At 36.1% G+C, this 23,847-nt stretch overlaps 1 protein-coding gene across 1 annotated transcript in view; it reads right to left on the minus strand.

Annotated features, from left to right (window-relative positions):
* Window positions 1-23,847, minus strand: part of LRRC9 (leucine rich repeat containing 9) — a 116,581-nt gene that overhangs the window by 79,781 nt on the left and 12,953 nt on the right. The window contains 7 exon segments of the mRNA XM_066388277.1: window positions 747-879; window positions 6,841-6,958; window positions 7,285-7,461; window positions 13,841-13,972; window positions 14,892-15,088; window positions 20,271-20,426; window positions 23,195-23,377. Of these exon segments, the coding sequence (XP_066244374.1) occupies window positions 747-879; window positions 6,841-6,958; window positions 7,285-7,461; window positions 13,841-13,972; window positions 14,892-15,088; window positions 20,271-20,426; window positions 23,195-23,377 (1,096 nt within the window).

Consider the following 23,847-nt stretch of genomic DNA (forward strand, 5'->3'; position numbering starts at 1 on the left):
CTTCCCCAACCTGCAGGGACCAGGCAACCCCTTCTACAAGTGTCCTACAAACTAGGTTATATACATTTACTTATATATATTCAAGATGCAAATAAAGTACTGATGATTGAATAAATTAAATACCAAAAGTTTTTCTTTCAAAAGGCAACTTACTAGATAAAGCAATCCACATACTTCACATGGGTCTTTAGCCAATTTGGGTTTATAATCATGATTTCTTATCACATTATATTTTGATGAGTTAGGAAGAATAAGGCCTGCCTTTCCAAGAGCTCTATATGATGATTATTGCATAAATGGACCATGTTCTCTTTTTTCTTTCCTATGAATTTGGTGTGTGTGGGGTGTGTGTGGTATAATATATACACATTTAGATGTATGTGTGTGTCTGTATATATGTGTATATATATATGGATATATATATGGATATATGTAAAGTTTATGTATTTTAGGACACAATAAACTAAAGCAGACTGTGTGAAGTGTTTATATAAGTGGGATTAAATATGAGTAACAAATGAATCTCATCCTATTAATGCTGACACATAAAAATCACTCAGTAATATTTGTTGACAGTTTGACTAAAGTAATAGAAAGTCACGCATTATTACACTGGTAAATACTAAATAAAACCGGTTTCAGAAAAATCTCCTGAGTTGATAAGACCGAGTATCAAAAATGTTAGGTAATAATGAATTTGAAGACTTAGAACTCAAAAGTTCAGAAATAGTGTATATTCATATTACCATGTCTAAAGCGGTCATGCTCAAAAGAGATTTTCTTCTCATCCTTGTACTTTTGCCGTAGAATTTCAATTCTGGGACACTCACACATACTTAGGCTGTTAGTAAGAATAACAGCTTCTTTTCTGAGAGGCAGCTGTAATGAAAAAACAAAGTCAATATTTTTACAAATTTGACAATACTTCAACTTGAATACAGTTGGTTTATTATTTTATATTTATGTGTCTGGACAAAGAAAATACAGACCAGATTCACTGAAAAGTGGTAGGTAACCTTCAGTTGCAACTTCATTCCATAAAACCATTTATATAATATATTTTAAGAGAGATTATGAAAGGTGATATAGAGCAATATTTCTTTTTGTAAAAGCAGTTAGAGTCAAGATTGACAATGCTGTGTGGTGCAGGAACTTCAGTTTTATATGTATTCAATGCTACCCCACTAGTAATAGTATATATTTCAAACACAAAATCTGGTGAGAATGAAATATTACATTAGTGAAGGTTCATAAAAAAAATATATATTTCTAATAATATATCTAGTATAATAATCTATTGTTTTTCAGATACATCTCATTGTACTAATGCATGGAAGTTTAATTTCCCTTTGACTAGATTTATTTCTTCAAAGTGTTTTATCAGAAATATTTATATTACTTGTAAAAACAGCACTAAAAAGCACACAAAAATCTCTAGTCAAAAATAACTAGAGCTATGAGAGATTATGTGATCTATCCAAGGACAGAAGTAGAACTTGGCAATGTTTTGAGCTCAGTTATACTTCTCCCTGTCACTATCTCCATTTAAAAATTATTATTTGTTTAATACTAGTAGCCAAATTATCTAGAAATATATCTTTTCTATAGATGTTGAATTGCATATATATGTATATCTTTTTCTTATCAAAACCTATTGCCCAAAGAGGCTATATGACCACAATCTCCACATCCCAGTAAGTATAACCTTCTTAGGAAAGGATTTCTAGGGAACATCACTAAATAGCCATTTGATTTAAGCCATTTGTATGGCATTGTGAAGCTATAGCATGATCTCAGCCCTCAAATAAAAGAGGGGAAGATGGAAATTGTATCCAATACTTAAAAATAAAGGCACCACAAGATGTGTCAAATAAGCTATCCTTTCTTAACTGAACTGGTTAAGAAGGATTTTGTAGAGGTAATGGGATCATGGCTAGGCTTTGTGAAGTTTAGACATAATTTGAATACCTGGAAACTTTACAGAAGAAATTATTTTTAAGAAGAAGAAACGGCGCAAGAGGATAGAGTGTCAGACTGGGACATGGAGGACCCAGATTCGAAACCCCAAAGACGCTGGCTTGAGCAGGGGGTCACTCTCTCTGCTGTAGTCCCCCTCCCCCATTCAAGGCACATATGAGAAAGCAGTCAATGAATAATTAAGGTGTCAGAATGAAGAATTGATGCTTCTTATTTCTCTCCTTTCCTGTCTGTCTGTCCCTATCTGTCCCTCTCTCTCTGACTCTCTCTCTCTGTCTCTATAAAAACTAAAACTAAAAGAATAAAATAAAATAATAATAGAAACCCTATGCAGGTATAGAAATAGTAGTGATTGCCATTCATCCACCTGCTAAGTATCCATCAGACTTCAACTAAGAATCTGTAAGCCAGGTCCTGCCCTCAAGGACTTCTAGAGAAATGCATAGAAATGATTATATTTCAAGAGAAAAAAATGTGCTACAATAAAAATTCCAATTGATTGCCACTTAATCAACTTCCACTTACCCAATTCACAGCATTAACCAATATTTCTCATTCTCTCATAGTCAAGTATAAGAAGATACTTTTAAAAATACTGAAGTGCCTTTAATTCCCCCCAGTTATGTTATACACTTGTCAAAAGTCAGTTAATTTTGTTCCCAAACTTTCTTTGCTGGTTGTGTTACTGAAATTATGCCCATTACACAAATTAATGAAATATAAGAAAGACTGAGAGTTGTTTCTATGAAAACTAAGTGGAACGCTTTGGTAAGATTCCATAGAAGCTAATTATTAAACACTTCTGTCAAAGCATGTGTAGGTGAACAAGAGAGAGAGAGAGAGAGAACTCATGGACAGGGACATCAGTGTGCTGATTGCGGGGAGCGCGGGTGGGGGAGGTGGGGAGGGTATAGGAATAATAAATGGTGGTGGACAGAGACTTGAATTAGGATGGTAAAGACACAATACAGTGTTCAGATGCTGTGTTGTAGGATTGTGTGCCCGTATAATTTTGTTAACAAGTGTCATCCTAATAAATTCAATAAAAAGCGGAGGGTGGGGGTGGGGGAGCATGTGTAGATGAAATAAATGCAACATTGTGGTGGTGGCAGGGAGGAACATACAAACTACCGTGTTCTCGCTCCATAAGATGCACTTTTTTCCCCCAGAAGTGGTGGGGGAAACGCCTGTGTGTCTTATGGAGCGGATGTTCTTTTTTTTAATTTTATTTTATATTTTTAGCTGTTGTGGGTTCCTGGACAACTAGAAGAGTATTTGAACACTAAAGTCTCTTCTCATTTGTTAATAACAGTGCTAATGGTTGTTAATACTTCTGTTGAGGTTACATTGTTGAAATATCATTGTGGTATATTTTATTAAATATTTTAACATACTATTTGGTTCAGAATTTTTTTTTTTTTTCCTCCTTAAAACCCTAGGTGCGTCTTATGGTCAGGTGTGTCTTATGGAGTGAAAAATACGATGAATCTATGGATGGATTCTTGCACTTCACTTACTTTGCAAGAATCTTTCAGTTCATGCTTAATTTTAAAGAATCTGAAATTAATATGTAATAAGGTTGTGGCTGATGGAAGGAAGATTATCCCAGAGTTCCAACCTCATACTCAAAAGACAACTTCATGTAAGTTAATACGTTTCAAGTTATAGTAAAGGATTATTTAAATAAGTCATTTGCTTATAGTTCTCCGTTTTAATTGACTTTTTGGACAAACTCGTAAACTAAATAAGAGGACTCCTGCTGTTTGAGAATTCAGGATAGGCTCCACAGAGCAGGAAGTCCCTGAGCTGAAACCAGAAGGATGTGATCCACATAGAAAAAGGAGGAAAAAACATTTCATCGGATGGAGGCATTAAAGTGTGTTTAGGAGAATCACAAGTAAACTACATACTTAATTTGTGACACTTGGTGTCTCTGGTAACCGGGAGCTAAGATGAAACTAGATTGTGAAGGGCCTTAAGCGTCAAGCAGAGGAGTTTAGACTTTGTTACTGGAAGTAATGGGGAGCTACTGAAGTTTCTCATCATGAGCACAGTGCCGTGTTCACTATGGAAATGATATTTTAGTAAAGATTACTTTTCTGTACTGTAAAAGTAGAACGAGTAAAGACCAGGACAGGGTTGCCTATTAGAAAACTACTGACAAAGATTAGAAGGAATGTTCTAAATGGTGGCAGGCAAGGCAAAAGGAGGGAAGGGAGAAATGCAAGTGATACAATAAAGAAGGAAAACTTAACATGACAAATGATTAGCTGTAGGGATAATGGAAAAGGAAGAGTCAGACATAATTCCAAGGCTTTGAGCCTGGTCAGTGGAGGAAATGACAGCATTGTTAGAAATATGGAAAGAAAACTAAGAGGGACTTGCTTATGGGCCAAGGGTCAAAAGCTTCTTTTAGACGTACTGTACTGTATAAAAGGATAAAGCAGCTCATTAAGATAATTCAGAAACAGCAGCTGAGGGTGTCAGGAGATGGGCTGGCTGAGGATATACATTTTGGAAAAAGCCAAAATACGGTAAGTGATACTCTTTATGGCTATTGACTATGTCCTTGGGTATCAAAGACTATCTATTTGATCTTCCCCATACTAGCCAGCCCTCTGCCTCAGACAGATACTGCCAAACTAAGCCAAATCCTTCTAAATAGCTTACACAGCTCATCTTTTGAATCAGATCACATTTCTTTAATGATTTAGAACACATACTCACGACATACACACCGTAGCATAGAAATCTAGCTTATCTGATTTACATGCTACCTAGTGATTTTTCCAGCCAATTATACCTCCTCCACCATTTCTAAGATCTTAACAATGAGAGTAATTGATGGTGGGTATAGAAAGCAGGGCAGATTAGTAAAATTTAACCTTTGAATATTCTAATATTTTGAAGCAAGAGAGGGAACAAAAAGGAAACAAAGATAGGACAATAAGAAAAATAAGAGAATAACAATAGGGTAATATCACAGATGCCAAAGGAAAGTTTCAAAAAAGAAATAGCAGTCAAAAGTATCAAATGTTTCTTACAATAAAGGTAAATTTTATAAAAAAATTTCTTATGTGCAAAAAACTGGTCCAAGTACATTTTTGATAAATTTTTAGAATACATTTTACTTAATAAAATATTTTCATTTCAACAGGTAATCAATATAAAAAATTACAGTTCTGTTTTCTATACCACGTCTTCAAAAACTGGTGTATATTTTCAACTTAGAGCATGTCTCAGTTCTGACTGGTCACATTTCAAATGCTCAGCAGTCATGTGGATAATGGCTACTATAGGGGACAGAGCAGTACAGAGGATAAGGTTAAAGTACTAGTACAACGTCTAGCAGGCAGAAAACACACAGAAATGTTAGCCCCAACCTCCTCCCACCCACTGTGCCCATGGTGGTACCTAGTTCTCTGAAATGACTCTGAGTACTTCATTCTGCCTTCTAAAATCCTCAGCCCCCACATCCTTCTTACTTCTCTTCCAGGAAGTACAGTGAGGGCACACTCAGCACTCCGCCCTGCCAAAGCCACCATCATCTCAGCCTGAGCTGCACTAGTACCTCCTGCATCAAGTGCCCTTGTCATTTACTCCTGCTTCCTTCAATCCAGCCTCCACTGAGGGGCTGCAAGACGTTTTTTTGGTGATTCTTTTTTATTTGATAAAAATATATATGGTAAAAGCTACCATTTTAATAATTTTTAAGTGTACATTTCATTGGCATTAGGTACAGTTACAATATTGTGCAACCATCACCACTATCCATTTCCAGAACATTTCATCATCCAAAATAGAAGCACTGTACTCATTGAGCAGTAACTCATGCCTGTATCCTCTCCACCCCCCTGGTAAACTCTATTCTACTTTATATCTCTATCAATTTGCCTATAGGTACCTTATATAAGTAGAATCATACAATATTCATTCATTTGTGTCTGGCTTCTTTCACTTAACATTATGTTTTCGAGGCTCATCCGTGTTGTAGCATGTATCAGAATTTCATTACTTTTTATGGCTGAATAATATTGCATTATATGTATATACACTTTGTTTATTCATTGATTTGTTGATGGACATTTGGGTTGTTTCCAGTTTTGGGCTCTTGTCAATAATGTTGTTACGAACATTGATAGGCAAAAAGTTTTTTTATGCATATCTCACTAAATCCTAATGACAACTCTGTGAAGTAGGCAATTATTATTACTTCCATTTCACAGAGAGGAAGAAGCAGTCACAGAGTGGTGAAGTCCATAGCTGGTGAGCAGGGAAGCAGGGTTGAAAAGTGGCCATGTTTTCATTTTATGTGCATCATGATGTGAAAATGGTTAGGAAATGCCCTATTCCAGTGTGCTACAGTGACCTCGCCAAGATGGTAGAAGACTGAGAAAGGTTGACAATATTTTGGAGCTCAGGAGTGACCAGGAATAGAGCAACGTCAGCATCAAAGTGGGGACAGTGAAGCAGAGAATATGGATATGGTGGCAGTAAAAGGAAAGAGAAAAGTAGGATAACTGGAAAGCACAGCAGTGTTAAGTGAATATACATTTTTTCAAGAATGAGAGGACCCTGGAGAGTTGAAAACAGATTAAAGAAGATCATCAACAAAAGGATCACAATATAAAAAATAAAATCCCTAGAAAGATAAAGTCATACAGATAAATTAATGGACTTATTTTTGTATAATCCAAAGAATGAGGCTGCTGTACTTTCTATGACAGCACAAAGCTTTTTGTGAAATAGAAGTTGCCACACAAACATATGAATAAAAGGACTAAGGGTCAAACCATGCTTAACCAGCAGCAGAGCTTTATTCATTAGGAAGAGAACATTATTCTGAATGACATTTTATGCTACCTTGCTTATTTCATTGTCTTTGAATCCTTTTTCAAGTATTTGTAGCAGATGCTTATTCTTCACTATAATTTCAGGATCAAAAACATAAAAAAGGTATTCCAGCATCTTTCGATAGCTCCTTAAGAATAAAGAATAGAGACAAAAAAATGTTGAGAACTAATTTTTAAAAAGCTTAGCCATAGATAAGATGACTGTATGTCCTGCTCAGGTATATCCCAATTACACTGGATGTTCCAGTGTCATTATTAAATCTCTACACCCCTTGTCTCAAAAAGAGCCCAAATGTAGATAAAACTAGGAGGTCATCCTGGTCAAGAGAGATGCAGGGAAAGAAAATATTTACTAAGGAGGTATATTTTCAATATTTTAAACTTTTAAAACAGAAAGTCTTTTTAAAAAAATAAAACCAGACTTCAATGTTCCTTATGGAATTTAACTTCTTACTCTAAATCCTGCATATCTTCATTGTTCAACAATTTTCGGAATTTACTTTCAAAGTTTTGTGTCAGAATACGGTTGTTAACTTGGATGACACGTTTCACTTTCACTCCTGTAATACCATACGTTCTGAAGTCCCATGTACAAAAACGTGACAGAATTAATTCATTGCAAGAATTAAACCTGTAAGGGGACACAGAATATATACAATGAAAATAACAGATTTTTCTTAAAAAGTTGAAGAACATAGAGTTACATAAAAGTTATAGTCCATATTTTGTTTTTTCCCCCTAAAGATATATCACCTTATAGTAACCTTATGTTGGTTCAAACTGGGCACACTTATTCAATCAATAAAAGAGATGCTAAACTTTGAAACATAAAAATAACAGTTTTTTATTAATGATTATATGTTTACTCTGACTAAAAGATATATTGGTAGAGCAACCCTGCATTTCTGAAACACTTTCTCTTTTGGCTTTAGTGGAACTACATGTTTCTTTCTTTCTCCTTCTTGGCTGTTCCTTCATGGTTTTCTTTGCTGCCTCTTTTTCCTCTGACAGACTCTTAAATGTTGGACTTCCCCAGGAATAAGTCTTTGGGTCTCCTCTTGTTTCCATGAATACTATCGCTGAGTAATTTCACTTTGGTCCTTTGGCAATATCTAATGAAAAATATATATTCCAACCTTTTATTTCTCGACTTTATCTCTACTCAACTTATCTGGATACACCCAGGCCAGATATATCCAACTACCTGCTGGATACATTCACTCACATATGCAATAGTCCTCTTAAACGTATACTTGACCAATGCCTGCCCCTAAACTTGTTCCTCCTGAGCGTTTTCTATCTCAGTATATGGCACCACCTCGTAACTAGTAGCTTAAGTTAACACCCCAGAAATAAGCCTTGCTTCCTCTCTTCCTCCCCAGTATCCAATTCCTCATCGAGTCCGCTTGGCCCTACACATAATATTCATTCTGAATATGGCCCTATTTTATCATCACCACAGTGATTACCCTACTCCAAATCACCACCATCTCTCTGTGGGACTATTGCAATAACTTTGTTTAAGTAGGGACATGTAAGTGAAAGTGACAGGGTCCCTGCTCTCCTGGAGCCTATACTGTATTACAAGAGAGTTGGGACCCCCCCCAAAATAAGACAGAATCATTTCACTTTGAAGAAACAAGAGGCATGGAATAAGGAATGGAGTGGGGGCTTCTTAACAAGGGTCTTGGATAAGACCCTACAGATAAGATATTTGAGCTAAGAATTGGAAAAGGAGGGGCCAGCCTTGTGAAGATCTCAAGAAAATGTACTTAAGCTGTTTTCTGCTGCCCTCATCTGGCCATGCTCACAGCAATTCTGGCCCTGTCTTAAAGTAGCACAGAATTTATATTAAGATGAGATTTTAGAATAGATCAATTTGAAAAGGAAATTAAGTGATCCTATATGGTATATATTTGCCTTTGATGAAATGTCTATGCTGGCATAACCACCAGGGCCTGAGCTTGGGCATGGACGAAGACCACAAAGGTTCCTGAGGGTGGTCTCTCCCAAAGACTAACATCTGAGCTCCTAACTCAGAGCATTGTCTTTTTCACGAGCACAGACTGAACCAGTGCAGCTAGGAGCTGCCCCATTATTCCTCCCTTAGAGTTGAGAAGTGAGCTGCCCAAACCAAACTAATCCCAGAGGAGCTCACAGTCTGGTAGGCAAATGTATAGTGTTCTAGTCCGGTATAGTACCACCAACTAGTTCAGAGATCTAGCCAAAAAGCTGCATATCATGTGGAGTGGGAAACCTGCAGTTCTGTCTATAAAGGGGTCATTTTCTTGGCCTAAATCAGCCCTAGTCACCCCTAAATAGCATGTCCTGGAACCACTGAAGCTTTCATTATTACTTTCATTCTTCCATTCTGATAGAAACTAGTGCTGCAGGCATTTTATATAGATAAGGTATTTGTTCAAAAGGGTATTTGTAACAAAAGGGTAGTCAAGAATTATCCTTGATCAAGAATAGATAGAAATGATGAATGGACAAGACCTAGTGTATAGTCTGGTCCCCCAAGAATGCAAGAACCGGGAATGGTGCAGGAAACTCCATAAAGAGTGATCCTTTCATAGAAATTTCCTTTGTCTGGGAATTCAGCCCCTGAGCACTTCCTTATGTGGAATTCTAGAGTCCTGGAGACAGAAACCCCACTACTAAGAGGACATGGGCTCCAAGCTAACTGGGGTTATAGAAGTAAAGCATTTCATTCAATGCCATGACCATGCTGAGAATGAGAAAACATCATTCACAGAATGCTGGAATACTTCTGGAGGAGAGAGAACCTGACCTTTTCTCATAGAGAAGTACTGTAGCTTTCAATATTTTCAATACTTCATAAAGGATGACAACTTTTCACAGCATTCCTGAAAATATGCCACATGCATTGGGGAGCATGCCATTACTGGGTTGAGGTAAACACATTTTAGTCTGAACCTGAAATGATGAGTCTCTAGAACTTTATATAAAATAATATCTAAGTCTGCTACACTGCTCCTTCGAAGGAGTCCCACAGATTTAAGAGCAAAATTCAAACTATTAGCCGAGCCTGAAAGACCCTTAACATTAGGCCCCTGTCATGTGGAATTACTTGGAGTTCTCCAAATGTATTACATTATTTTCACACCCTTTCATATGCTGTTTCCTCTGTCTGGGAAGTCTTTCCTCTGATTCTCACTATAGTAAACTTCTACCTGTTCTTCAAAATTCAGATCAAAACATCTCCCTCAAGTGTCTCCAATTCCAGATAACTGTCTCTTTATCCCGTTTCTGCTTTGATGTTCACATAGCTGGCCCCACCTACTTTCTCCACACCTCCATTGTCCACACCTACCATTATCCCAGAACTTATTACTGTTTGGTGCCATAATCTTCCATACCAGGTTGTAGCCTCGATGACAGCAAGAACTATATCTTATTTGACATTTACTCCTAGCAGCTAGCATGGACTCGGGCCTGTAGTAGTAGCTCAGTGGATGGACACTAAGAAAGTGAAAAATGTAGAAAAGACTCAAAGATCAATATAATGCAGTCTTATCTTCTTGAGTAAATAAACCAATGGAGTGGAAAAGTAATGGGACAAGTACAAGCAACATCATAATAGAGTATAAGATAGGAGGGATACAACTCAGTGCTATGAAGAGTGAAAGAAAAATAATAATGACTACATCTGACAGAGATGACAAGAAAATTCTCCAAAACAAAGAATAACTGTTGATGTCAGCCTTGAAGTACATTTTGACAGGCAATGATAGAGGACAGGGGATACAATGCATTCTGGGTGAAGGAAATAGAACAATACAACCACATACACAATGATATATCAGGTATGTTCAAAGAACAGTTAGGAACACAGAGCACGGCTGACTCTGAAGGGGTTTCAAAAGATTAGGATAGTTTGGAGACCATACAGTGAAGGAAACTTCATGTTGAGGTGAAGAGTTTGAACATAATCTTGGAGATAACAGGGTGCTGCAAGAGGCTTTTGTTTTGTTTTTAATGGAGTCTTCTCCGGGTAGGAAGCATGCCAGCAGGGACCAATTAAAAAACCACTTTGATATCGTTACTGATTGATTAATACCGAGAGCCTACTGCACGCCGACACTGTGCTAGATGTTGTAGCAATAGTGTAAGGAAGGTTATGAGGGCCTGTGTGCAGATAATATTGGTCACAATGGAGGACAGAATGAATGCAAGGGACATTATGGAGGAAAACCTGTGGGTCCTAGCCTGACTGGATGTGGAGATTGAGGGAGATAATGTAATCAAGAATGGCTTTAATGTTTGTTGAGCCTCTATGACTGAGAGGATGTCAGTGCCACAAACAGGAATGGCGGAGTCAGAGGAAGGGGTGGTTTGTGGGCAGGAAAACAAGTCTCTATAAAATAGAATGTTTTAAAATTGAAAAACATAGCCCTTTTATTTTATAAAGAAACTAAGCTAAGAAATATCGAATAATATACAATTAGAAATCGGCAAAATTTTTTTGCTAAAAAATACAAAGAAGGCTATTTTGATAGAAAACTTTTAAACAGGTATACCTCACTTTTCGGAAGTTCACTTTATGCCATTTCTCTTTTATGGAAGACCTACATTCGTACCTGTTTTCGCTAACCGAAAGAAATTTGGAGAGGATTTTCATTTTTACAAATAAAGGCAAAATGCAAAATTAGCATATAGCATTTGTTTTGAAGCGAGCCATTATAGAGGCTGCATGCACAACTAAATGAAACTATACTGTACATACGTTATTTCTACTTTATATAGGCTCTGTACTTATCATATCATTCCTGCTTCCACTGTATGTTAGTATTATTTTTGGTTTTATATATAAGTTGGTATGATTTGGTAGGGTATATTTTTTGGGTCTGGGAATGCTCAAAACTTTTCCCATATAAATCAATGATATTTGCTTCTTCACTTTATACCATTTTGGCTCCTGAAAGGTGTCCTAGAAACACCCTACTTTAGAATAGCTGGGAAGCCTATGTCTGAGCTCTAGCTCTACTCCAGTCCTTCTTATTTAAATGCTAACTCACTGGCTTTAAAAATATTAATAAAAGAGAAGTCAGTGCAATTTAAAGCACTTTAGTTATTATTTCTTAACATACATAAAAGATCACAGCTAAGGTAGCCAAGCTTGTAGTATGTGAAAAGTAAAAAACAGTCCTTGAAATTCTGCCAACATATATTGGATTTTCTCCTTAAAATGGATCAAGGTTGTTCTTATTAGAACCAAGTAAACAATTGTTAACACTTATCAATCATCAAGGCTATCTGCTTTACTATCAGGCTGACATAGTTACATAAATGGCTTTTTAGTTTTGTTGCTTCTACATACTTTTTCTCATTAACCTACTTGCTTTGTAAAGAAGCTTACTTTATGGTAAGTTAAAAAAAACAAAAATAATAAAAAAAATTGTTTAGACTGAGTGAATATAAATGAAAGGTAGAAAAATTATACCTGCATCTTGCAAAGGGCCACCATTCAGATTTTGCACTTGAAAAGTCAAGGCTTCTACTTGTTTGCATGGGAACTGGGATGAACATCTTTTATATGTTTGTACATAAAAATCAAGTATCGTGGTTAAGCAAACAGTGGTAACTGGTGGGCAAATGGATGTATTGATACAAAAGAAAGATTTTTAAAATTCTTTCTTCTTAAGCAGAACCTCTCAGACTTTTCCACCAAAGTAACCACAAGGCCCTTGAGAACCACATCTAATAGAAATCAGGGCGATTGGTTTAAAGTAACTCTTAACAATCACATTTTTTTTCCCTAAAAAGTTAATGCAAAATTTGCATTTTATTCCATTTAAAAAGAATCACAGTTTATTTCAAAACTGACTGCGAGTAAAATCATCCTTTGGGGTGATATACCAAGTCCAGTCTATAGCTTTCCAGGGGTCCTGGTCTCTCTCCACACACCCAGAGTTGCAGTAGGACTCTAAGCCAATGATTGCCCTAGAGTCTAGGGCAATCATTGGCTTATTCATGGGCTTCTCAGTTTTGAGAAAAAATATTGTAGAAATGGAAAGTAATAATTAGTGATGTTTTTCTGCAAAGGCTTTCTTTTTTATTTCAAGGATCATTTATTTTTGGTTGTATCCTCCAGTTGAGGCAACACAACCACCTCCTTGTGTCTGTCTACCAGGGGGCCTTGTTTCTGAGGTGCCGGTGCCGGCTTCCGGCTTCTGTTCCTGGTAGCTCTCTCTGTTTTTGTCGGCATGCACTGTTCACTCGGATTCTTGGATTTTTAGTGTATGCTTTATTTTAACTCATGAGTCTCTGCACCCTGACTATGGCTAGCTCTAGACAACTTGGTTTGTCTTTGATCATGGAACCTCCAGGAAATTTACTAAGCGGCCTTCTCTGGTGTTTGCTACTTGCTGTTGCCAATCCTGCTTTTCTATTCCTTCTCTGTTCTAACTTCTGACCCAATAGTCAGAATCCAGGGCTAGATCTGTCCAGAAGTAAAAAAGTATGAGCATACATAAAATTAATACTTGAGCATAAACTGCCCATGGGCTAAGGGAAATTGGGTAAAGAGCAATGAAGTACTAGTAGGAGGTTTTCAAGGTTAGCTCATGGCAATGATGTAAACAGAAAGATGTATAGATGGTAAAGTAGGTAACTGCCAAGTCTCAATGAATGAATATTCTCTTTAAGAAGTGTTTTGGGTCCTGGCAACCATCTGCTTCTCTTCCCCTCCTTCTTCTCCTTATCACTCTCTCCCCTTTGGCAGCTGGCGGCTCGATTGGTTTGGGTGTCGGCCTTGGGTGCTGAGGATAGCTCAACAGTTGGTCAGAGCATCAGCCCCAGATGGGGTTGCCAAGTGGATCCTGGTTGGGGTGCATGTGGGATTATTGCTGTCTCCCCACCTTTCACTTAAAAAAGTGTTTTGAAAATGGGACGTTTTAACATTTTTGTAAGTTGATATTTTGGTTGATGATCTTCAGCACTTAAAATTATTTTTAAAGCTATCACTGAATTCCAAACAGATTTACCAGTCATCAGATTGAGTGCCTTCTTGAAAGTGGATATTTCCTACAGTCTCCAACTCAAGTAACAAAAATGGGATAAAAAACCCACGACTTTCCTTCCTTCGCTTTACTTCAACTTGATAAGTTGCTTCAATTCTATTAAAAAAAAATAAAGCTATTAAAATATTCTTCAAATCACAACATTAAAAATTCATGTTTGCTTTTTTAAAAACTAATGTTGAAATACAAGGCTTTTTGCCAATGGATAAAGAAAGTGTGATGTTAATAGTTAAACCATGTAAAAGACATTCTAATTTTGACAACTAAAATCACCTCAATATTTGTTAACCACAGAATAAGTGAAGGTTAAAAGACTGCTTGCTCCATCACTTGCACTCAGATTACAGACAAGTCACATTATTTTTATGCTGCAGTTTCTCAGTAAAATGGCAATATTAATAATACTTAGACCCAAATAGGCTTTTTGAGGATTATATGCAAAATGCATGTAAAGTTTTTAGCAAAGAGTTTGGCACAGAGTAAGAATTGAATAAATGTTACTTATTATTTTGTCAGCGGTATTACAGGGCAAACTAACTTATTCACTTGGTGCCCTAGTAAATAAATTTTTAAAAATCACTAGTTACTAAGTCTTCTTACTTTATGTTTCTAATTGATATTCAACCTGAGTTTGTTTCTACATTATTCAAGGCAACTGTGTACAGCGTGTGCTTTGCCAGTCTCATCTATGCCATGAGTTTTTGCACCAGTAGCAGTTAATGTTAAAAATAAAAAACCTTTAATATTTTTAGTTGGCAGACACTAGAGCAGGAATGTCACAGGAAGCCACTTAGGAGAAGTTTACTGTTCTTAATTAAGTATTGCCTCTATAAAAACTTCTATACCAGCTTTGAATCAAAGATGCCTGTCTCTACTAGGAAACACATTTCACGTTTTACTTAATACTATAATTCTTTCTACTCCTGAAGGCGGGAACTGGGCTCAACTGATGGCTCAGAACATTCTATCCTCTCATGTTTCAAATTTAAACACCTAGATAATTAATTAAACATACTCATCTAGTTTTTTTTTCCAGAATGTTACCCTTTCATTCAAGGCATTTAGTTTGGTCAGTATCTTCCGCTGAAGGCTTGATTCTTCAGTGCCCATTTCACACTTCTCTGATATTTCAAACTCATGTACTTTATTGTCATCAGATCTCTCATTTTGTCCTTTGCCAGATCCCTCGAGTTCAGCCAATTCCCGTTCCAACTGTTGAAATCAATGGACCAGAGAGCAGAATTTTTAGTGGACTCTATTAAATATATAGAAAATTTAAATTAACAAAGTAGAAATCTAGATAATAGGCCAAATTCACTAAAAAATGGCCAGCATGTGATTATAACTTTAGTACAAATTCAGTCAGCCAATTTCTTTCTACTAAGTGAAAGATAATCTTAAATATTTCAAGCGTGGCATTTCTTTCAACTGTAAATGAGAAAAGCACAGAAATGGTTTTTAAATATTACTGACAAATTTGCTCCTGTTATTATAGCCAAAGTAAAATTATAATAAATACTGGTTTTGGTATAAATATTTAAACTTCAAATAATGTTACTTTTATCACACTTTAAATTTTTCAATATTTTTTCAGCCCTGGCCAGTTTGCTCAGTGGTAGGGCATCCACCTAGTGTGTGGATGTCCTGGGTTTGATTCCCAGTCAGGGCACACAGGAGAAGAGACTACCTGCTTCTTATCCAACCTCCCCCTCTCTCACTCTCTCTCTCTCTTTCCCTCCCACAGCCATGGCTCAATTGGTTCCAGCAAGTTGGCTCCTGGTGCTAAGAATGCTGCCAGTGGCCTCCACTTCAGGCACTAAAAATAGCTCGATTGTAAGCCCCACCATAAATATCAGCCCCAGATGGGGGTCACTGGGTGGATCTAGTTGGGGCACATGTGGGAGTTTGTCTCACTATCTCCCCTCCTCTCACTTAAAAACAAACAAAATATTAAAAAAAGCATATATATATAGGGACTCACATTTTTCCTTTTGCCTGTTTCATATGGCTCAATATAGAAATATCTTTATTTAAATTTTTTATATTTTGGAGAGATTTGTTCATAATAAATTGTTTTGCATTGTTTGCATTTAAACAATATGATTTATCTTGATTACTGAGGTTTGGGGCCTTTTCTTAAATTTTAGTCCCAGGGTGAGTGTATCACTTACTTTACCTAAGCCCAGCTCATAGTATTTCAAGATAAATTGTAGAAAGGTATATATAAATAAAAATTTACTAATTTTTTGTACTGCCTCTCAATAATGGCTATATGCAGCTTCTAAAAAATCAAATTAAGCACATTTGTAAAAATATGATTTACATAATCTATGGCTATTATTTTTCACATTTGCAGGTTTTACTTAATATCATACATGCATTTGCACATGAAAATAGTAGATACAAAATGATTTCCATTTTCCTGGATCTCCTGTAATATTTATTCAAATAAATAATTTAAATTTTGTTAATGTTTTACTTTAAGAATATATTTCTGATTATAATATGAATTTAAACCTTATTTTAGAAAGAGTATTAAATATAAATATATTTAAAGTTTTTTATTTTAATTTATTGTGTTGAGATGGTTTCAAGTGTCCCACTCAATATATCACCCTCTACATGCCGCATTATACCCCTATCCATACCCCATGCAAAGTCTCTAGAAAGAGTATTAAATATATATATTTATTTTTGACAGAGAGAGAGAGTCAGAGAGAGGGACAGATAGAGGCAGACAGACAAGAAGAGAGAAAGAGCAGAAGCATCAAATCTTAGTTGCAACACCTTAGTTCAGTGGTTCTCAAAGTGTGTACCAGGGCACACTGTTGCACCCTAGAAGATTTCCAGGTGTGCCCTATGGTATTCCAGAGAAATATGTGCCTGTTGGGGACCAAAAAACCAACAGGGTTTTTGGAGTTTAGATTTTTGGAGGACAGAGGTGTGGGGAATTGGCTGTAAGCTGACAGTCTGGCCAACCCCCCACCTCACTTGCCTGATTAAGTTGCCAAAGGCTGTTAAGCTGTGGTGCTGGATTGTTTACACTATCCCCCATGTTCCCCGGAAAGAATGGAGGAAAGTTTCTTTTATAAAATATGTATGGTGGGGGTTTTCTGCACTTGGTAAAATTCTTGGGTTACCTTGGAAATGTGATCAGAGACCATTGATTTGCTAATGGCTTCACTTTGCCCTATAAATAAAGCAAGATGTGCTTTTTCTTGGCACACTTTGTTCTCGCTAGCAGCAATTACAGAGCCCTCCCAACCCCATATTTTCTTAATTCTACATATTTTCTTAATTCTGCACCGTTCCCACTTGGGACCTGGAATTACTAGCTGTGCTGGTTCGCGGCATGTGCCCAGATATAAAAATAAATATAATTACTCTATTATACCATTTTCATTATGGAAATACCACTCTTTTTGTTAATATATTATTATTATATTTATTATTAACATATCATTATATTATTTTTAGATAAATACACCCAAATAAAATGGATAGATTTCTCAAAAAGAAGCATGATATTGAAGAGTTTGATTCTGGAAGTGAGCAAAAATTAAGTGCAAATAAGATAAAACTTGAAGGCTGATGGGCAGAATTTAATTTATAGCATTTTCCATCACTTAACACTGAACAATATGATTAGATTAGAAACCCATTCATGGAAGCTTCAAGTGTTTTTGGTTTAACATTAACAGAAGAAGAAGAACCGGCAGCTATATCAACTGATCATGGATTGATGATTAAACATAAGGAATTGTCTCTTGAAGCCTTTTGGATTTCTATAAAAGAAGAATATGTGGCTATATCTGAAGAAGCTTTGAACATTTTACTACAATTTTCAACATCCTATTTATGTGAATTAGGATTTTCTACTCTCAACACAAGAGTAAAAAGAGAGAAATTCTTCAATGTATTGATGAGGAAATGAGAGTTTGCCTTTCAAATATATGCCCAAACATTGAAGAAATCGCTAGGACACATCAGGCTCCTGTTTCTCATAAACACAAGAATGAAAAAACTTAACACATTCATGCCAGGACCTGCAGAAAATACTAAATCTTACTAAGAATGTACTATATATATAAAAGGATAACTTTTTTGTCTTTATTTTTTAACCCCTCTTTTTTACAAATTCTAAAAAGCATAACTCAAAAATTGTAACATAAAAATGTTTTTAATGCCAGGATAAATTTAATTTTGTTGTATTTACTTCATTTAATTACCATTAAAGCATGCTTGGACTTTGTATTTTTTTAATATTTGACTTAGTTATTATAACGTATTTCTCAAAAATCTGTATATAGTGTGCCTACAATTATCTGTGGGATTTTAAATGCATCTGACTTCAAAACGTTTGAGAACTACTGCCTTAGTTGTTCATTGATTGCTTTCTCATATGTGCCTTGACCAGGGGGTTACAGCAGACTGAGTGACCCCTTGCTCAAGCCAGCAACCTTGGGATCAAGACAGAGACCGTGGGGTCATGTCGATGATCCCATACTTAAGTCAGCGACCCCGTGCTAAAGCTGGTGAGCCTGTGCTCAATCTGGCAACCTTGGGGTTACAAACCTGGGTCCTCCGTGTCCCAGTCCGACACTATCCACTGTGCCACTGCCTGGTCAGGCTAAATATATTTTTAAACCTTGATTTTTAATGGCTACATGCTATTTTACCTTAAGAATGAATAGTTCTATCTTGTTAAACATTTAGGTAGTTTCCAACTGCTTTGTTACTAATAGTGCAGTGCTGAATGTACTTATATATAAATATCATATTTATCCAGATCTTTAGAAAAGTGTTAAAAGCTTATTTGCTGGATTAAAGGCTATGAGTATTTTTAGGCTGTTAATATATATGACCTATTATATTACCATTAGTGGTGTAATAGTGTTACATCCATCTTCACCAGCCTGAATACTACCATGTGTTATGCTTTGACAGTTTTATAGGTGAAAATGGTTGCTTGATATCTTAATTCACATTCAGAGATTAATAATCAGGTTGAGCTTCTTTTAAATATTTATTAGTCATTTCTATTCTTTTGTAAAATGAATGTATGTACTTTGATCAATTTTCTACTTAGACGTTTACTTTTATTTTGTTCCATTTATGAATACATTTATGCTAAGGATATCATGTTTGTCCATTATGTTTGCTAAAAACATTTTTTTGAATGTCATTTGTTGTTTATTTTCATTAATGATGCTTTCTAGCACAAAAGCATTTTACTTTCTTTTTTCAATCAAATTTACATTCTGTTCCTTTGTGATTTCTAGTCTTTGTTTGGTAGGCTGAGATCAGTTAAATATATTAATCTATATATTCTTTAATTTTAAAATCTTTTCATATTTACATTTAATTCTTTTATTTATTGGTTTTAGAGAAGGAAGAGAGAGAGAGAGAGAAACATTGATCCATTGTTCAACTGATCCATTGAGTTTAACTACAATACTTTTGTAACACCATTTGCTGAATAACCCATTATTTTCTTCATACTTAAAAAGTACATAGTTCTTTTATATGTGACATTCTGTTTTGAGGTAATTAATTTTTCAAGATCTACTTTTAGTAAAGGAAATCTATTTATTCTAAATATAAAAGCACACATAAGTACTAAAGTTAGCTTGATATAAAGTCCCTACCTTGTTGTATACCTTAATAATATTAGTAAAAGAAAATTTCAGCCCTTTAGACAAAAAATAATTTTTGACACAATTTACTAGTCTCTAATAAAAAAAAATCAAGCTGAGCCTGAGCAGGTGGTGGCGCAGTGGATAGAGCGTCAGACTGGGACACGGAGAACCCAGGTTCAAGACCCTGAGGTCGCCAGTTTGAGTATGGGCTCATCTGGCTTGAGCAAAAAAAAAAAAAGCTCACCAGCTTGGACCCAAGGTCGCTGGCTTCAGCAAGGGGTTACTTGGTCTGCTGAAGGCCCAAGGTCAAGGCACATATGAGAAAGTAATCAATGAACAACTAAGGTGTCGCAATGAAAATCTGATGATTGATGCTTCTCATCTCTCTCTGTCTGTCCCTACCTATCCCTCTCTCTGACTCTCTGTCTCTGAAAAAAAATCAAGCTGAAATAAGGCTAACAGATGTATATAACTCTAAATCATATTGAATTATTACTTAAAATTTTTTATATATTAAAAATTTTTAAATTTTATATATTAAGCCTATACCTTTTTTGAACTGTAGATTTCTAAGCATAGAATGGAGCTTAGTTAAACACCTGGAATTAATAAATTTTGGAAACAAGTTTGACATGAAACTCAATATTAATTTTAAAAAATATATGTATATAGGTATATATATAAAGTATAATGCTATTTTATCTATCAGTTTTCTTAAGATATAACTACTGAAATTTTACAGTCTTAAATCTTACATTTTTTTTCACAAAGCTGAATAATTTTATTCGCTCTTCTGGCAACTTCTGTAATTTACATTTTCGATCATTCAGTTTTTCAAGGTCTTCACTAAGCTGCCTCTGAATAGTTTTTATACGCATATTGTAATAAATAATTTTTCTCATTACTATGGTCTAAAAGTGAGAAAAAATAAAAAGATTAGCTGAAATAAAAACATTATAAGTAATTATTAGCAGTATAGTATGAGTGCCATCTCTTCTAAATAACAATTTGAAAGTCTTGCATGCTCAGTTACTAATAAGGATGATGTTGAAATAATGGCTACACAGAGTTCTATAGCTAAACAATAAAATTCAAAAGATTTTCTTTGTCAATAATATTTTAAATGTGAGAAATATTCACATTTATCTTCATGATGACAACATAAATAAACTACAGATAGAAATCAGTTTACAAAATAGTATCATTTAGCCAATGAGGCAACACTACTAACACAAATATATAACTACATTTTCCCTATTTGATTAATTCAGGGAAGAAGTAAAGAAATAAGGAATTAAAAGTAAATGTAATATTAAATTCATGTTTTAAAAGCATAGTTAAGAATAGGATTTCATGCGTGTTTTTTTTTTTTTTTTAATCTGTAAAAGAATGCTCCAAATGAACTTTTTTAGATTGAGCAAATTACTAAATTATCAATCTAATCCAACCAGGCAATTCTATAAAAGAGCAGACTTATATATATCCAGTGACCTACTGGACATTTCCCCTTGGACGTTCAAAAGATGGTTCAAAATTTATAAACTTAAAATTAAACCATAATTCTTCCTTCTAAACCTACTCTTCCCATACTCCCTCTTTTCATCAAATAGCAATTCCCTCCCTTCTTTCAGTTGCTCAGACCAATAACTTGGAATTATTCTGTACTTTTTCTCTCTGCACTTTACATCCAATCTAGCAGCATATCCAGATGTGTTCCACCTTCTAACTACTACCAAAATCTGATTACTTTTTGTCACCACCTCTACTAACACCTGTATCAAACCATCAACATCTCTCACCCAAGTTACTAGAACTTAACGGGTCTTTCTGCTTTCCCTCTTTCCTTAAATTTTAATCCATTATCCAAGGCCCTGGCCAGTTGGCTCAGCAGTAGAGTGTCAGCCCAGCATGTGGAAGTCCTGAGTTCGACTCCCAGCCAGGACACACAGGAGTGCCCAACTGCTTCTCCTCTCCTCCCCTCCCCCTCTCCTTTCTCTTTATCTCTCTCTTCCCCTCCTGCACTCAAAGCTTCACTGGAGCAAAGTTGACCCGGGAGCTGAGGATGGCTCCATGGCCTCTGCCTCAGGTGCTAGAATGGCTTCCATTGCAGCGAAGCAACTCCCCAGATGGGCCGAGCATCGCCCCCTGGTGGGCATGCCGGGTAGATCACGGTTTGGTGCATGTGGGAGTCTGTCTGTCTGCCGCCCCCCCCCCCACTTCGAAATAAAAAAAAAGGAAGCTTTTAAAACATAAGTCATCTCGTCATCCCTCTGCTCAAAATTTTTCAGTGGCCCCCATCTCATTCAGAGTAAAAACCAAAGTCTTTATGATATTCTAGTCTCATGTGATCAGCCCCCACCACTCCAGTCTTCATCTCTTACTTCTGTCCTCCTCACTTTCTTAGCTCTATCCACACTAGCCTCTTTGTTGTTCTTCAAATATGAGGCATACTCTTGCATCAGTCCTGTAGCAGGCATACTACACTTGCTGATCCCTGAACAGCTTGCTTCCTCGCTTCCTTCACGTGTCTGCTTGAATGTCCTTAGCAAATCCTTTCCTAACAATTCTATATAAAATAGCCAACACCCCATCCTCTGCCCCTACCAACAATCTTGTTTCCTTCACCCTTGTTTATTTTCTCTATAGCATTTATCACTAGTTGTTGCTTTATTTAGTTGCTTATCTGTCTTCTCTCAGTAAAATGTGAGCTCCAAGAAAGCAGGGATTTTGCCTGTTTAGGTCACTCTATATCTCTAGTGCTTTGAAATGTGCCTGGAATGCAATATGCCTTAAATATCTTTTAGATAAATGAACCAGTCAAGTTATTTCATGAAGCATATTCACCTGTTCACATTTGCAGAAACTGTCTGATGTAAAACTACAGAAATGATCGTGGAAGTTTCAAATATATGGTTGCTACTGCAGAGTTTTATTGTTACTTTTGAGTTAATATTGTTAGAGAAGGCATTCCTCCTTGGCCCTCCAATGACTCCAAACATCTGCTAGTGGACAAGTAGTCCTTTGCTTAGTACTGCAGGACAGTTAACTTCTTAGATTCGGGTGGGAAGGATGATCATCTCAGTTTTGGAAGACAGAGAGAATGGAATTTGAGAAGAAATTCTCAGACTAGCAAGAAAAGGGAACACGTTAAGATAAAAGAATAAAGACATTCTTTATGTTGAGATGATGGATGAGCTTCAGGAAAGAAGGGGAGGGCCACATGTGGGGGCATCCACATGCTTATCATGTTCTACATACTCAAAAGCTATTTATTGGATGGTTAACTGAATGAACAAATGGGGAAGAGAGAGGCAGAAATATAACGTGGAAAGACTAGACTATTAATGAACATGATGACCCTATCCACTCCATTCTGAAATTAAAGATCCTTTGGTGGCATGTCAAAGGAGCCCTTTTACTAGGAGGTTTGCCATCACTGGTAGTCCCGGAATAGTTCTCTTCAAGATTTCAGAAATCTTCAAGATCTTGGCAGTAGGGGTGGCCCCATTTATACTTATAGGGAACCAACCCCAAATCATCATTAATCAGATTAAAATTGACCTAATCCTGAAATACTACCGTTCCCCATGGATGCTTTCTAATTTTGATACATAAAATTTCAAATGAGAGTAGGTTAATTAAACTTAAGTCACAGATTCCTGATTAAGGATGCACTTACATCTGCAAGTTCCTTGATTGGCTTTGCTGACACATCAAACGTGTCAAGTCTTCGAAGGCAAGGCAAGTGATACAGTACATGCGTGGAATAATTACACAGCAGACAAACTGGGTTGGGTTTATATTGAGGATCATTCAGACCTAAATCCTTTAAGTGATGAAGCCTGGTTAAGTTAGTAAGGTCCTAAAATGGAAGCAATAATAGTGTTTAATTAATTGTAACTGTTTATTTGTAAAGGAGGTTTTGAACACTTAAGATCACCATAATGTAATGTAACACATTCTAATTATCTGCTTAATGAAGTTAAAGTCATTTAGATGGATAAAATGTTCTTTTCTAATGAAAAACATGCTAAATATATGAAGAATAGGTCATCAATAATGGAATAGCAGACTCTACATAACTATGTCTGTAAAACGTACTTTTAAAAAAAGGCTAAAGAATCTTTACTAAATCCTGTATTTTATCTGGAACCTCGCAGCCAGTCACTTGAGCACATTTATTCATTAAGACAGTGTTTCCTCCTCTACACGACTCCTTTCTAACGACCGCCCCCAGTGTGCCTGCGGGTCTCCTACTCCCTTCTCCACCGCTCCCCACACTTACCTCCTAGGAACACTGCTCGCCATTCTCCTTGGCCACCAGATCTGCTC

Source organism: Saccopteryx leptura, chromosome 6 (assembly GCF_036850995.1).
Source record: "Saccopteryx leptura isolate mSacLep1 chromosome 6, mSacLep1_pri_phased_curated, whole genome shotgun sequence".
NCBI lineage: Eukaryota > Metazoa > Chordata > Mammalia > Chiroptera > Emballonuridae > Saccopteryx > Saccopteryx leptura.